The sequence below is a fragment of the Lissotriton vulgaris genome, chromosome 1_1 (genome assembly GCF_964263255.1).
Source record: "Lissotriton vulgaris chromosome 1_1, aLisVul1.2, whole genome shotgun sequence".
Taxonomy (NCBI): domain Eukaryota; kingdom Metazoa; phylum Chordata; class Amphibia; order Caudata; family Salamandridae; genus Lissotriton; species Lissotriton vulgaris.
In genome coordinates, this window is record NC_141685.1 from 1,680,236,942 (window position 1) to 1,680,253,083 (window position 16,142).

Consider the following 16,142-nt stretch of genomic DNA (forward strand, 5'->3'; position numbering starts at 1 on the left):
TTGTTCAAGCTTGGATCCATCTGAATTAATGCAATTAGTATCAAACAATCTTATGCAACTTTCCTGCATGTGTCTCTACACCTGCCTGCTGCACGGTGATAATATTAGTGCCTAGAGACGCCTTATTGGGTTAAGAGAGCTACTTAATGGTGGTCTAGTACAAGTCTAAGTGTTACTGTAGGTGCTTATAGTGTAACAATTTAAAGGCAGATAAGGACTCGTAGAACCCCGCAACCCATTTCCAAACTACTCATGTCTCACAGACCTACATGGTCTCAAGCCTTAACCATGCTTTCCCAGTACTGTTGTCATCCTGTGTCTGTCACAGGGCTTTTTGGATTCAATGTCTTAAGTAGGTGTGCTCTTTTGGTATAGATTGGACTTGTAAATGTCAGACATTAATCCACTCCTTTCTCACAGTCAGCCTGCCACCCTACATGGCAGGAACCACATATGTGGTGTTCCCCAAAGATAATTTCTAAGTCCAACGTTATTCAACATATGCATTCTGTTACAATCAAAGAAGATCCATAGTCTCCAGGTATATTAGGATCATAAGTTTATTGGAGATAATCAAGAGTCAATCAGGAGACCCCACCAGGAGCAGTTCCACTGCTCAGCCCTGCAAGCCAACTGACATATGCTTACTCAACAACCACCCAACATTCCAATTACATCATCAAGGGCCAAGCAGGACAGCAGGGGGAAAACACAGGGAGGATGTATAAGACATTTACATTACAACACATCCCCCTTTTATCAAAATCAACAAATGTAAAATAAGCAAACATGCAAAACAAATCACAAGAAAGTAAAAGTGCAAAGATGTAAAAGCACAAATAGAGTGTTAAGAAAATTAAGAAACAAAGAGCCAAATAACCCAACGATTCGACATCTAAGAACAAAATCTTCTAACACACCAAACACATTTAAATAAAGACAAGGACTAGAATTTCCAGACTTTACAGACACAACAACGGAGGCAAACCATCCTCACCCCACCTCCTTCCCAAAGGAAAATACAAAGAAAATTAGGAGAAGCACCTCCCCAAAACCTAGAAACGTAACGTAAAGGGTGAATCACCACCCAATTGGGAAAACATACATCCCAAAAAGCACAGAAAAATAAGATATAGGGCAAATCACCTCCCAATTAGGAAAAAACATTTCCCAAAGACACGAAAACCAGTAAAATAGGGCAAATAACCACCCTATTAGGGAAAACACACTTCCCAAAAACCTAGAAAAACTAATGGGGAGACAGACTTAAGTCACCCACAACCCAGATAACGGCACATGGCCAATGGAGAAACTAACTAAGTTGCTCACAACCAAATGAGAGCACAAAAACTCCCAGACACTCAAACAAAACCATAAAAACCACACCTCACAACGTCGCCAGTGTTACAATCAAAGAAGATCCATAGTCTCCAGGTATATTAGGATCATAAGTTTATTGGAGATAATCAAGAGTCAATCAGGAGACCCCACCAGGAGCAGTTCCACTGCTCAGCCCTTCAAGCCAACTGACATATGCTTACTCAACAACCACCCAACATTCCAATTACATCATCAAGGGCCAAGCAGGACAGCAGGGGGAAAACACAGGGAGGATGTATAAGACATGTACATTACAACACATTCCCTCACTCAATCTATCAATCAGGGTTTTTGAAGTCTGCTACTCACCCGTGAGGGTCTCAAGGTGCTGGGGAGGGGGGTAGTTTCGAGCACCTCCGTAGGTCATTCGAAGAGCCAGGTCAAGCTCCAGGGGCCCACTCAGCACAGCATTCTGGCACCAGAGCTCTTGATTGAGTCGGGAGCGGGTTCCTCCCCGTACCTTGCAGGGCGCCCTCTTAAGTTTCATTACGCCAATGCCCAAGCTTGATGTATGAAGTCCGCCTCCAAAGCCATTACATTGCACACAGTTCACATCTCTTCTGAGCCCATATCTAAACAATTTGATAGCTGTATAGTACTTTTGTTGCAAATATTTGAAATGTATAATACATAGGTTACAGTTACATGTGAACATACCTGTCAGTGCACTACTAAAGCTCGAGTCCGCTGGACTCAACAGGGGCCTCAAGTATGGCGTTCACTTATCTAAGAGTGTTTCTGGGCAGCAATCCGAGCTCTCTCTGTGATGCATTATATAATTTAGTGATACGGTTCCTATGGGTTGTGCTAATAAGCAAAGGCTAGAGTGCCCCCTAGGGCAGGAAGTTCATCAGGGAACTGGGGACAGAGCTCTCGTTGGGCAGCCCGACGGTAGTAGTATATGAAGGTCAAGAGTGTGGTAAAGTGTTGTGCGGTGCGGGCGAAGGAGGCCTGGTGTGTAAGTCCGGCCTGTCTAGAGTATCATGATTTGCTGGAGGCTGCAGGGAGATCCAGGCCTTGAGGATCTGACGCCACTGACCTCAGTGGCCTGAGTACATTATGGGCTGAGATGTGCTTCGCTGAGATAACTGTGCTGTCTCTGAACCGCTATTTAACATCACTGCTTGTGCCTGAGGAGCGCTGGGTTACATGCAGTCCTGCCACCCTACACAAAACAAGAGCCAGTGGGGCAACTAACTGTGAGTATTGAGCGCTGGGGCCCAGTGTAACCGTGAGTGAAAGGCAGGGACATGTTTGGACGCTCCAGGGGCCTGCTATCTCCACATGCACATCTGCTCATTTAGAGGAAAGTTGCTGGCATAAGCAGCAGCAGCTGAGCCGTAGGACTGAGTCCAGTCACATCACCTATGCCAAGGGCCTCTGACTGTTCGGTCGCTGCAATTTTCTTATAATTATATGTTTGCCGCATTTGCCACATAATGCTGCATAATCTACAGATTTTAACAAAAAATATGTTTCTAGCTTGAACAGTTCAAAAGTTACTATAAACACGTAATATTGCAAAAACTTGGAAGGAAATCGCGGTGCCAAAGCTCCGGGACTGGCAGACTGACATGGACTAGTGCATGCTGACAGAGAGGGTCAGATATGAAGGAAGAGGGTGTCCGCAGAAGTGGTACAAGATTTGGGGTAACTGGAACTAATATAGAGGGATGTTGTGTGCTCCACGGGACCCGTCCCCCTCTCTGCAGGGTGAAGACCGCCTGGCCACAAAATGGTTGCAAACTGAGTTGTAAAATAGTACAGTCCTATTGGGTTGACCAAATCATCAGGAAAAGATTGGGATTGTCGCATGCACTGTATAATCTTATTTTTGATTGTGGCTAACATGTTTTCTTCTTTACTAAAAAAAGAGTTAAACGTTGGACTGGTCACCTTTCTGCTGCTTATTGCTATATTTGGGTGTTAAACTGGCACTAAAAAGGTGCAACGAATGCCAAGACGGTGTTAACAATTTTAAAATTGACAAAATAATGGAGTAATACTATCGAAAAATGTGCTGCATAATGCAGCTTAATTTGCCTTTTCTTGCCACATAATTTACTCAACGCTAATTCAGCCCACCACTACTGCATAATTCCACTGGCCGTGTCTATGCCCCTATCCTACCTTCCGGAAGACAATGTCAATTAATCTAGTTCACCATAGGAACCTGGAGCCCCTCCGTTTTAACATGCGTTTCCAAGCTGAGGTAACAGCAGCTCCTCCTTTCCCTGCACCTGTAATAGATTCGCCAAGATCGGCAGAAGAACAGGTCTGAAGGGTAGCTTGACTCCATTGGCACCAACAGAATCCAACTCAAATTGGAAAGAAAGGCAAAACTTGCAAAGTTATCTTTACCACTCCTAATCTCACAGGCAGAAACTAACTGGGTAGACTCAGGTAGCACACATATTCATATCACTGGGAAGATGTGGAGTCTTACCAGATCAGCATACATCAATTTAAGATGATGGACCCAAGTGAAGAATTCACAGATATACCTCCCAGCCTGTAAATGAGGCTAACACGCACTGCAAAAAAACACCCTGTTTTCATCCTCAACTGAGAATATAAAATTGTACAGGTTCACCATAAGCCAAAAGGGAGAAACAACTAGTTGCTACATTAGCCAGTTCCTTGAGGTAACATTTTTAAGGTTGTGATTAGGATAGCGTGAGCTGACTGCTTCCGACTCTCAAGCGTATTCCTAGGCTGCAGACTCTCACCTGTAAAGCACTGAATTGCTGTCATACTGACACGCATTATCTTTGCTATTTTGATACCTCATCACTGTCATTAGTCATCTCAATGTATTTGTGTATCAAGGTTGCTTTTGATAGGGGAGCAGCACATCCTTGCAATGTGGGGGTTGACATGTTTCCGCCCCATACCTTTGTTCATGCAGTGACTTTCTCAGAACCTTGTTTTCCTCTATGTAATCCCAATCACAATCTTAGAGGGATTCAGAATCTACATCTTTTACATGGGTCAGGTAACAGAGCAAAATGAAAGTACTTCTCTTATCTTTGGAGAAGCTGGAAAATTTGTCAAAAAAGAAATCAGAAACAACATATTCCATGTTCATTAAAAAAAAATCTAGTGTCGTTTTTTTGTGGTCCACATAATCCAGATCTCAAAACAGTGGGACTTTTTGATGAAGACGTTTTGATAAAGTGCCATATAATCTACCAGCACAATCATCTGCATAGCAGATGAATTAGCAAAGGCGCTACTCTACACTTGTTGACTTCCTGGTGGCAAATCTATTTACTGGTTTTGATGGTACATAATGAACTGGTGTTGTAAATACAATGGGGAAATCATGTCCTCGAACTTGTTGTAAACTATGTTACTGATATGATTGGCACAAAAACATCCACAATTATCCATGCTCCGAAATTACCAAAAGGCAACAAAATTAACAAACACAAACATAAATAAGGGAGTGCATTCTGATGGAAGAACTAGATGATGGGAGAAGTGTACTGACACCGTTATTTTAATACCAAGGAATTACAATCTTGATCACTTAGTAAATGGTATACAAATTCAAGAGGGCAAAGTTACTATAAAAGAGTAATTATGGGAATGTTATTAACTAATATAGTAATTATTTTGGGAGCATTTACTACCAGAACAACCCTGATGTGCAAATAGTGCTTAGGGAGGAGAGACTTCCTCACATATAATTTTGATTGCTTTTACCTGGTACAGAAATTCACGCAGAGGAGTTCTCCAGCAAAGCATGGAGTATTCTTAGGCTCGATTACACATTTGATATAACCCAGTCGCAGAAGCGCTGTGGAAACAATGTCCACTTCACATACATGTGGTACGCACTTCCCAGCATCTGTTTGCATTGGCAGAGTATTCTGACTAATTTCTCAGGTGCAGAATTCTGAAGCCTTCCTAGTTTTGAAAGCAAAGTGCAAACCAGATTCATCACCAAGTGATCAGTTCATTGCAGCTTCGGCAAGGACTTTAGAAGCAAATATCTTAATTAGTCCCTTATCAAGTGAGAGTACTTCGCTAGTTTTTCTTGTGGCATTTGTTCTCCTGCATTAACAGGGTGGAAAGCGAGAAACAGGTACCAGCTTTCAACGAGACTTACCAAGTATGGCAAACCTAATTACATTTGAAATGGGAAGACTGAGGTCCATGGTCAATGCTGATAGAAAATCCAACGTGTTTTTGAAGTGTATAGTAGGAGATAGTCCTTCTTCAGGCAGGGAAGTCTTCAGAATTGATTACTTCACCATTTTACTGCTGCACATTCATATTGCAAAGTAAATACAATAGTCAATGCATTAGTCATGCAAGGGGCTATACAACTTTGATTTAATTTTAGTTTCATGCCTCAGGTGTGAATAGCTGCTTGGATTAAAGTTCTACAGTGAACACTTCATATGAAATTGTTATGCACGAAATGTGAAATTTGAATATGCAAACCTGTAAGTAACAACACATTTCTGTCAGAGAGCACCCTGTCTGGGTTTTGATTTGATATATCAGCTGCTATTAGGTATTATGTTTTTTTGTGCCAATCACTGAGGCTGAGTTTGTTCAAATTGCTGTTCAATCGTATGAAATGGTGCGTGCTCTGTAGTCATATGCATGTGTATGTACGCTTCTGTGTGTATTAGCTGTAAGTCGGAACAACGCATGCTTTTACCACGCATGCCACTCCTCCACAGTCTTTACAACAAATGTGTCTTTACCACGCATTACATTACCACGCATATCGTTATAACAACATGCCTTAGGAAAGCGCTGGACTTTGGAGCGGTATAATGTACTATTCCAACTCCAGTCTGTGCAACAGTAGGGAAAGCATTGGACTTTAAAGTCCAACACCGCTTTCTCTAAAACATGTCATTGTAACGATATGTGTGGTAAAAAAATGAGTGGTAAAGACACACTGTTGTAACACCTGTGTTGTAACAGTAGCACGGAGTTTACGCTGCGTTGTAAATTCTGTTTTCTGTGTATAACTTGCCCCACAGGAAGGACGTTCTACGTCTGGTACTCCCAGGACCCTGAGTAAGAAATCATGAAGACTTATTTCCATTTCAGTGCACAGGGCAGTGACAGCTATAGCCAAATCTGGTAAACTCACAATAGCAGCTGAGTTCAACTATAACGTAGGCCATGGACGAAAGAGAATTGCAACAGCAAATTGTAACCTTGGCATTAAGAGTTTATTAAAATCATGCTTCTCAAACTCTTTTTCTTACTCAATAGCTTAAATCTCACACGCTTCTGGTTGTGTAGGAAACTGACCTCTTTCTGTGGTTATGCAGAATGTGAATTGCATTCCCAGCTCCCTACGTATGTCCTGTGTGATTGTGGAAGTAGTAAATTTGCACTTACCTGTACATATGCTTGCCGTGATGACATAATGGTAGTGCACACTCTGCACTTGACATTGTTGCAGGCTGATATTTTGACACCCAATGTTGTAACATATAAACTTCATGTTTTACTGAGAGTAGCCGTTCTTTGCTTACCACACTCCTGCATTTTGTCTTTTTTTCTTCTAGGAGTGTGCAGGAGAGCCTCTTTTCTCTCTCTTCTGTGCCATCAAGCAGCAGATGGAAAAAGGTCCCATTGACTCCATCACCGGAGAGGCCCGTTACTCACTGAGCGAGGACAAGCTCATCAGGCAGCAGATAGACTACAAGACACTGGTGAGTGAAGGCCAAGGAAAGTAAACAAGACCTCTCTGGGTTTCAAAGGTACAAAGAGCTGGGCATTATTTTAGAAGGGTAATTAAGGCCTACTTTTCTGCCCTACTGTAACACTTTTGACAAACGGACAATTTAACCCAACCCTAATTCCTTAGAGCTCAGGCCAGCACCATGCACATCTGGCAGAATAACTTTCCAAGCTTTTTTGCGACCAATCAGTCCAAAATGTGAGCAGAGAAAGAAAGTTGAGGGAAACTTCTAAAAAAGAATGTTTCCATAATACAAAATATTTAACTATTTTAACAAGTGAACCACCATGCCTCGACCAGTGGTGGCTCCTGGGGGGACTGCTGCGGTCCGGGGAGGGGCAGGGTGTGGGGTAGTAAACTCTGAATTGGGCCGAACAGAGTTGAGTAAAAAAGTAAGTAAATAAATAAAACGAATTACGATTTGGCGATGCAGCGCGCTCAATGTAATTTGTTTTGTTTATTTATTTCTTTACTCAACTCCCGTAGTGTCTCCCACAACAAGCTGGGTCAGCCGGCATTCCAGCAAAGGGCATTGACTTGCTCTTCAAGGATAAGCCTTTCAATGCTCATGTCTGTATTCTGAGTCTATATCTCTCCTTCAAGATGCCCTCCACCGGATCACAATCTTCCTGTTGTTCCCAGTGTAATAGCCTTATAAGCCAGCAAAGGTTCCCGCTGACATCTTACCCTGAATTCTGTAAAAATTGCTTCAGCCAATCTCACGGGCTAACATCTGTGGAGATTTAGCAGAGAGAGGAAGCTGCTAATGAGTTCTGAATAGGATCCTACGAGGCCGCTCTCTTCAGGGGATTATGGTGCAGATTGATTCCTGACAGCTGGCGTGACTCCGGCTCTTGGCTTTGCCTGCCGATTGTTATTGCCCTTGCCTGTGTTTTTAAGTTCTTTTCTTCTACTTTTTATGCAGTTGTTCAATGCAGTGAATAGAAGTTAATTTGCACAGGGTGTGAGCCAGAGAGTGGTTTTACATAACATTGATTGTACATGATTGTGAGGTGCCATTCTTGGGGTGCTAACTCTGCCTTAGCCCTCTCTGCCCTTCAAATGCATCTGGCCTATTAAATTAATCTGGTTACCCTTTAGACAAATGTTCCTCTACTTTATTCCCAAATCTTGTTGCTAGGATGAATCCTCTCCACGACCCTTGCAAGACACCATGAGATAGATCATTCTCATTTTATTTATACATTAAATGTGTTTTTATATTGTAATCTTAAACAGAAGGGCAACAGATTACTTTACATTTAGGAGATGAGCAATCAATTTTTTTTTTAATTTAATCTTGCAACCTTTCAAAAGTTAAGGCCGTGCATGCTGCTCTTTGCCAGGGAGATACCAGTTTCAATTAGGGACGTGCTCCTTGCTTCCCTTGCATGCCCCTAAAGTATATGCAGATAATTTCCAGCAAAGTGACCTTACACTGGATAGTGCCAAATGCCTGTGTTGGACTGGCGCCATGCACATGCCAAATTAAGATTCCAAAATGTTAGTAGGCTTCTGTCCTGGCAAAAAGATCAAGTCTGCCCAAAATCACTGTTTCTTGTCTTAAACGCATTTATATATTTACTAGCAGCCCGTCCCGACGTTGTCCGGGTATGAATTGCTGCCGGCCAGTAGTATATTGTTTTGTAGGATTTCGTTTTGATCTTATCTGTGACAGGCCTGTGAAACGCTCCGATTCACCGTGCACTGCTGATGCACTTAAGAGTGCGCGTTCAGTAGTGTGTGAACTCGAGTTTCCCTACTTTATTTTTCCTTGAAATATTATATAGCGCGAACTCGACAACATGGCATGAGCACAATTTACATTACAGGAGAACACATTCATTTGTGGTAGGCACGGAGAGACAAAGCGATTTGCCTGGAATCACAGGATGTTCAGCTGATGCCGAGATTCGAACGTAGCTCCCCAGCTCTAAAGTTCGCAATTCTAGAACTTGTGGCGGGAGGTGTGTCTAAAAGTGTATGTCGGTGCTGGCCATCAACGAGAGAGACCTGTGCATTTTTCAAATGGGTGGTGAAAAAATATGAGTATGTTGCAGGAGATGTGGGTCGCCGTGCCACCAATGTACTTACCGGGGGAGGGTAAACACCCATTATTCCGCAACTTTCTTTCCGCATATCATCACTCCGCATACTTTCATTACGAAAGTACCAGGACTCCGCAATGCCATTATAACGCATGGCATTACATTTTATATGCTTTTACCACGCATACATTTACAACGAAATTCGTTGTAAATGCATGAATGGTAAATGCATGTTTTTTTTAATGTTTGGATAAGGTAAGTATTGGTATGGGGTATATGTTTTGGGGTGTTTGGGTATTTTAAGGGTTCAGATATAGTTTTTGGTTATGGGGTACAGGGGTAGTTTTAGGGTTTAGGGATAGGTATTGGTTTTGGGGAACAGGGGTATTTTTAGGGTTCAGGGGTAGGTTTGGGTTTTGGGGTACAGGGGTATTTTAAGGGTTCAGGGCTAGGTTTAGGTTTTGGGGTACAGGGGTGTTTTAATGGTTCAGGGCTAGGTTTGGGTTTTGGGGTAGAGGGGTATTTTTAGGGTTCAGGGGTAGGTTTGGGTTTTGGGGTATAGGGGTATTTTTAGGGTTCAGGGCTAGGTTTGGGTTTTGGGGTACAGGGGTATTTTTAGGGTTTAGGGATAGGTTTGGGTTTTGGGGTACAGGAAATATTTATAGTGTTAAGATGGGTTAGTGTTTAAGGCTGTTGGGGTATTTTAAGGAGTAAGGGTGGGGTATGATTATGGGGTGCAGGGGAATTTAAAGGAAGCAGGGTGGGATTAGCACACGATATGAGACATGGCATGAAGGGTGGAACGTACCACACGCCCCCAGCATTTGTCACGACCCCAGCACACGCCCACAGCACAATGCAGACACGCCCACAAGGGACTACTTTGCTGGAACGGTTCTTTTACCTTTTAAATGTATATGGTGGGCGTCTGCATAGCCTATGTCCTTCTGCTGCAACTGCCCTTTCCAACGCTGTATTGGGTGTTGTGATTGGTGCTGTGGTTCCTGAGATTACCCGCCTCAAAGGTTTGGGCTCCCTCTTTATTATATTAGTATAGATATAAATGGTGATGAAAAATCAATTTCCCCCTGTGCCCCAACTTCCCCATCTAAAACTCCCCACCTTGCTAGCTATTTACCTGTGGGCACCAGGAAGGAACATGTTCTCCTCACCTCTGAAGCAACTCCCCTACCGAGTAGATTTGAGGAACTTGAGCTCAAGAGATCTCAATGGGACTGTGTGGATAAGAAATCTAGATTTTTCTTCATTCTGGAAGCATCATCACCCATCTCTTCTGCTCTTGAAAAGTATAGGGCATATTACACAAAGAAAGCACTGAAAGAGCTCATTTAAGACACTGGCTCTGCCACAGTTCAGACAAGCTGGTGTCTTCAGTAGTTGAAGAACTGGAACGCGCTATTTTACCCTGTCAGCTGTAAATGGTTGCTTTTCACAGGACCTTTAAGGCATCTGCTGCTTTTGCCTAGAAACGTAACCACATCTGTTGACATATCTAAAGTAAACAAGAAAATATAACAAAATCACATACACAAAGCAACCTAACAAGACAATTAAAACTTAAGAGGGAAAACACAACAGTCAAAACAGAATGCAATACAACAACGACTGTACAACTCAATATTGCATTGTTAAAATGCAGTACAAGAACATAGCACAAAGAACATCAGAAAACATCAGCACCTCAGTAAAATGCCACACAGCAAACACATACAATCATTCTTGTCACACACCATTACCTCCGGAAATCAGCTCACAACAAGCCCTACCACAACTTATCACCAACAAGAAATAGCACCCGTAGAACATGTTTTGCAATGGAGACCTGATCTCTCTTATTTCTGAGTTTCAGGTTCTTCTCAGTTGCTTTTCCTAAGCACTCTAAAAGAAGTTCGTAACTTAACAAGATCAAATATGCTTTTAAAATGTGGTGTTTCCACTCAGCGACAAATATATAATTCTTAAAATGATTTACATTAAATTGCTGACACTAAGTCATTCAGATGAGGAGTTAATGCAAGTTTGTTTTGTCTCTGTCTCTCTCTTTCTTAGCCCTGCATCCTTAATCTAGCATCCTACCTCCAGTTCCATTTCTTCCAATCTCTTATTTCTTTTTTTAAGTTCAAGTTTATTGAAACCAAAACATAGAATAAAAACATAATACAGTACACTCAATCAATAAAAGGCATTTCTAAAGCTCTGCAAATTCTCAATTTTTTGTTTTTCTATTCCTTTCTTTTCCTCTCAATTTTGCTCCCTTTCCTTCACCCATTCGCTTTTTGCTCTCCCTTTCTCCCTCAATTTCCCCTCTTTCATCCTGCCCACTGCTCTTGCTTCCTTTCTCTTACCATCTGTGTCTTCCATAGAACTCTCTCCTTTAGTCTCACTATTTCTCACTCGCTCTCTTTTTTTTTCTTTCACTGGTCTCTTGTTCTCAGTTTCATTGTCCCTCTCTCTCTTTCACCCTTCCTGTTAATCCCTATTGCATCGCTTCCTGCCTTGCATATTGCTCTCTCCCACTCCCTCCTTCTTTAGTTTATCTCTTATTTCATAACAAGACCAGAGGCTAGCATTATGCATATTACTTTTATTGCCAGCTCCTTGTAGAACTTCTAAGTATTACATCACTAACCTCAAACTTTAGAATGTCCAATAACATAAATAAACTCTGTCACAGCAGCCATCTTCTGCTTTAATCTGCTGCTCCTTGCAAGATAAGTATGGTGTACAGAGTGAAAAATGTTGTAAGTTGTAATTAAATATTGCGGATTTGATTGGTATGAGTTGTTATTTTTTTTTTTATTATGATAAGCAGAGTATGTTTGGATGTGTTAAAATTAAAAGGGATGTTTTTTGTCTTTCAGAGATAGTAATTTGTGTTTAAATATAGCATTTTAATAACCAATTTATGGCGTATGGTAGTTTAGTTGTCAGGTAAGTGCAGGTTTTTGTGTTAGTTTGGCTATATGAAAAAACAAAAGTAGTTTAATTACCGTTGCACCGCTAACAAGCGTTTTTGCTTCGGCTCGCGGAGTAGTTCGACGAACAAGCCGTGTTTTTTCTCGGGCAGCTCGTTGCTGTGTGTGCCTGGAGAGATTCCGTAGGGCGAAGAGCGTCGTCGCGCTCGCGTGCGTGACGACGCATCGCGGCCATTTTGTTTAGACAACTAGAGTGTAATCTGATGGCTTGAAGCAAACGCTCGGCCATCAGAGTGAAGTGTGCTCGAGTGTTTTCTCCCAACTGCCAAATCAGCTGTTTCTGTCAGCCGGCAGAGTGGGAGGAGGTGCGCTCGGTTTGTTGTAGTATTATTTCAGGTCAACACAGTTTTTTTCATTAGATGTAGCTGATTTTATGTGGGATTGTTTGTTTAGGAGGAAGTAATTTTGAATTATATAAAAACAAGGATTGTGACAACAAAAAAAAAGAATTAAATAGAGGAGGAGAAGTTTTTAAGGAAAATTATTAATTCTTGAAGAGAATTTGTGTTACATTGTAAGAAAAATATGGAGATTAACGAGGGTGTACAATCTTCAGGTTCAGGTGATGCTGATTTTAGAAAGATAATGCAAGAGAAAGTGAAGAGCTCAATGAAGGCGGTTTTGCAGAGTGTGTTAAGTAGGAAAAGAAAGGCTGTTGAGTGTTCAGAGGATGAGTATTGGTCAGTGGATGAGGAGGAAAGTTATGAGGTGAGAGGTTATGGAAAAAGGTCTAAAAAGACAAAGAATATTGAAGTGGGTGTCACATTTTTGACTAAAGGTAAAGGTGAGCCTAGCGCCACAAATGAAGAAGGTGTCTTTAGCGGCACAAAAGATGGTGTCCTTAGCCGCACAAAAGTTGTTGAAAGAGCGCAAGAGAAATTCTAGGACCAGGATACGGAAAATGAGGCAGATGAGTTCATTTTGGATGATTATTGTGGCAATGGATGGGATATGGACAAAGGCAAGGTAGAGAAGGAGAGGAAGGAGAAAGGTATCATTAAAGATCTTCGGGGTGAGGACATGTTTAGTCTGAAATTAATTAGGCATCCTAGTAGCGCGGACTGGTGGACATTGCCTCGGTTGGCTGAATTTTTTAAACTTTGGATAAGGAGGCCATTAGAAAAGGAGGCAGAGCAGTTATGAGTGCGGAGTGTTCTCATCCTGTAGTTGATGGAATATGCTGCATGACTCCAGATCTGGATCTGGATTTGATTCGCTTTTTATTTAAGATGGGGCGGGACCCCAGTAAAGGTATGGCGAGGGCACTCAAGCAATGCCAAGATCGATTGTTGAATGTGTTTGGGGCCATTGGCCAGAATTTTGGACATGGCGGAAGAGGTCAAAATGAAGAGTGTGGAGGTAGAAAATGAATTACTAAGAGGCTGGTCCCAAAGGGCAATTTGTTTTTCTCTGGGTAATGCAAAGCTGCTTTGTGGGAAGAGAGGCGCAAAGCTATCCCAATGAGGAAAAGTCCTAAGTTAGAGGATTTTGCTCAAAAAGAGCTGACAGAGGACCCTAAGGGTCATTTGTTCAGGGAAGGTCTGGTGAAGGGAGTTTGAAAGTATGTTTCAACCTTCACCAACCTGGACAAGGCACAGTCATCTTTAAGAAGAGTTTTTGGTAGAGGTGTTTTTGACCGGGGCCGGGCGAGTGCCCGTTTCCCTGGCCGGTCATTAACAAGGGCTCAGTACCAATCCCAGGGGCATGCCGCTTTCAGGGGGTTCCAGTCAGCGACTGGGTTTTATCCTCAAAGCGGAACAGCAGGCAGCATGCGTCAAGCAAGGGAACAAGCGCAGTTTATCCAAGGATCTCAGGGTAAGTATGAAGACTGTTTTTGGTTCTTCACCAAGCAGGGTAGGAGGTAGGTTGAAATGGTTCGTAGACAATTGGGAGAAATTAACAAAGGACAGATGGGTTACTCACGCGCTGAAAGGTTAAGTGTTAGAGTTCAAGGAAATGCCAATGCAAATCAAGGAGCCAGGTCAGTTGTTATTTTCAAAAGAACTTCAGGAGGTAGTAGGTATAGAAGTATGGGAAATGTTGCAGAAAGGGGCAATAGAGAAAGTTTCAGAAGAAGATTGGGGGTTCTTAAGTACAATTTTCTGGGTAAAAAAGCAGGAAAAAGGATGGAGACCCGTGATAAACTTGAGGGGGTTGAATCAGTATGTTGTTATCGGGCACTTCAAGATGGAGGGCATCAATCTTTTGAGGGAGAGCGATTGGTTAGTGAAGTTGGATCTAAAAGATGTGTATTTCACTATTCCAATAGCGGAAGAGAGTTGCAGGTTTATTCAGTTCAGGTGGGTGGGTCAGCTGTTTCAGTTTTCTGCCCTTCCATTTGGACTGGCACTGACACCATGGTGTTTTACAAAGATGTTGAGACCAATAGCCAAGTTCCTCAGGGGGAGAGGAGTCCATATGATAATGTACTTAGAGGATTTTTTGATAATGTCACAGTGTCAAGATGAGTTGAAGAAGCAGTTATTTCTGACTTTGCATGTTTTAGAAGGATTGGGTGTCTTGGTCAACAGAGAAAAGTCAGTTTTGGATGCCAGTCAATGTTTGGAGTTGTTGGGTTTTGTGGTAAACACAGTGGAGAAAACTCTAAGTTTACCAGAGAAGAAGGTGGTAAAGATAAGGTCAGAAGTGAAAGGGATGTTGAGAAAGGAACAAGTCACTCTAAGATCTTTAGCAAGTGTGATTGGATTGTTTGCTTCATCTATTCAGGCTGTTTTTCAATGGCCACTTCATTACAGGGCTTTTCAGAGATTAAAAGCAGAAGTGCCGAGGAAGGGTTGCTGGTGTGGAGATCAAGTTTTTCTATCAGCGGAGGCTCAGGGGGAGCTTATATGGTGGTTGGAGAAGCTGGAGGCTTGGAATGGCCGGGCAATTTTTGGAATTTGTCTAGATTATTTGTTAGAGACAGATGTGAGCTTCTTTGGTTAGGGACATGTTTGGAGGATCAGGAGACAGGTGGGAGATGGTCCTTGGAAGAGTGGTTGGAGCACATAAATGGTTTGGAAATGAGGGCAGGTCTTTATGCATTGAGGAGTTTTGGGAAAAAAGTAAGAAATTTCAATGTTTGTTGAAGATGGACAGCGTTTCAGCAGTTTATTATATAAACCACTTAGGTGGAAGCACATCGAGGAATGTGACTCAGTTAGCCAAGAGGATTCGGAGTTTTTGTCTAGAGCAGAACATTGGTTTGCAGGCAGAGTACTTAGCAGGTCAAAACAATGTTGTGGCTGACTGGAATTCGAGGTATCTCAGAGATTACAGCGATTGGAAGCTGAATGTTCTATACTTCAAAAGGGTTTTTAAAGTTTGGGGTCCACTGGAGATGGATTTATTTGCATTGAGGTTGATGTTCCAGTTGTAACGTTATTACAGTTGGAGACTGGATCCATTGGCAGAGGAAGGGGATGCATTCCAGCCGGATTGGAGGAAAGTTCGGGGGTATGCATTTCCCCCATTTGCATTGATACAGAGTGCGTTGTTGGTGGTGAGGTGGCAGAGATGTCAGCTGGTTCTTGTAATGCTGTTTTTGGCTGGAAAGACATGGTTTCCAGGGCTTATGGAAAGGGCAACAGATTAACCTTTCTCGATTCCGGAGTCAGAGAATATGATTCTAGGGGAAGAAGGAGTTTTTCTTCCTTTGGTGATGTAAGGGGCTTTGAGCCTTCTTGTTTGGAAGATTTCAGGAGAGGAGTGCAGTTCAGAGCAATTTTGGAGCAGGCTCAGGAGTTGATCAAGGAGTCTTGGGCACCAGGAACTAGGGAAAGATATGTGGGAGCATGGAAGAAATGGTTGATTGGTACTTGGAAAGGAGTTTGGAACCCTTAGAGGCATCAGCCATTGAGTTGACTAATTTTGTATCTTCTTTGAGAAGGGTATGAGTTACAGAACTATTAATTATTATAGGTCTGCAATTGCTGCAAGGCATGGTTTGGTATGGGATTGCTCAGTAGGTAGAGAGCTGTTAGTTTGTAGGATTTATGA

At 42.3% G+C, this 16,142-nt stretch overlaps 1 protein-coding gene across 1 annotated transcript in view; it reads left to right on the forward strand.

Moving 5' to 3' along the window:
• PLXNA4 (plexin A4) overlaps positions 1–16,142 on the forward strand; it is a 1,023,024-nt gene that overhangs the window by 866,116 nt on the left and 140,766 nt on the right. The window contains exon 24 of the mRNA XM_086918924.1: positions 6,924–7,070. Within this exon, the coding sequence (XP_086775050.1) occupies positions 6,924–7,070 (147 nt within the window). The remainder of the gene's footprint in view (positions 1–6,923; positions 7,071–16,142) is intronic.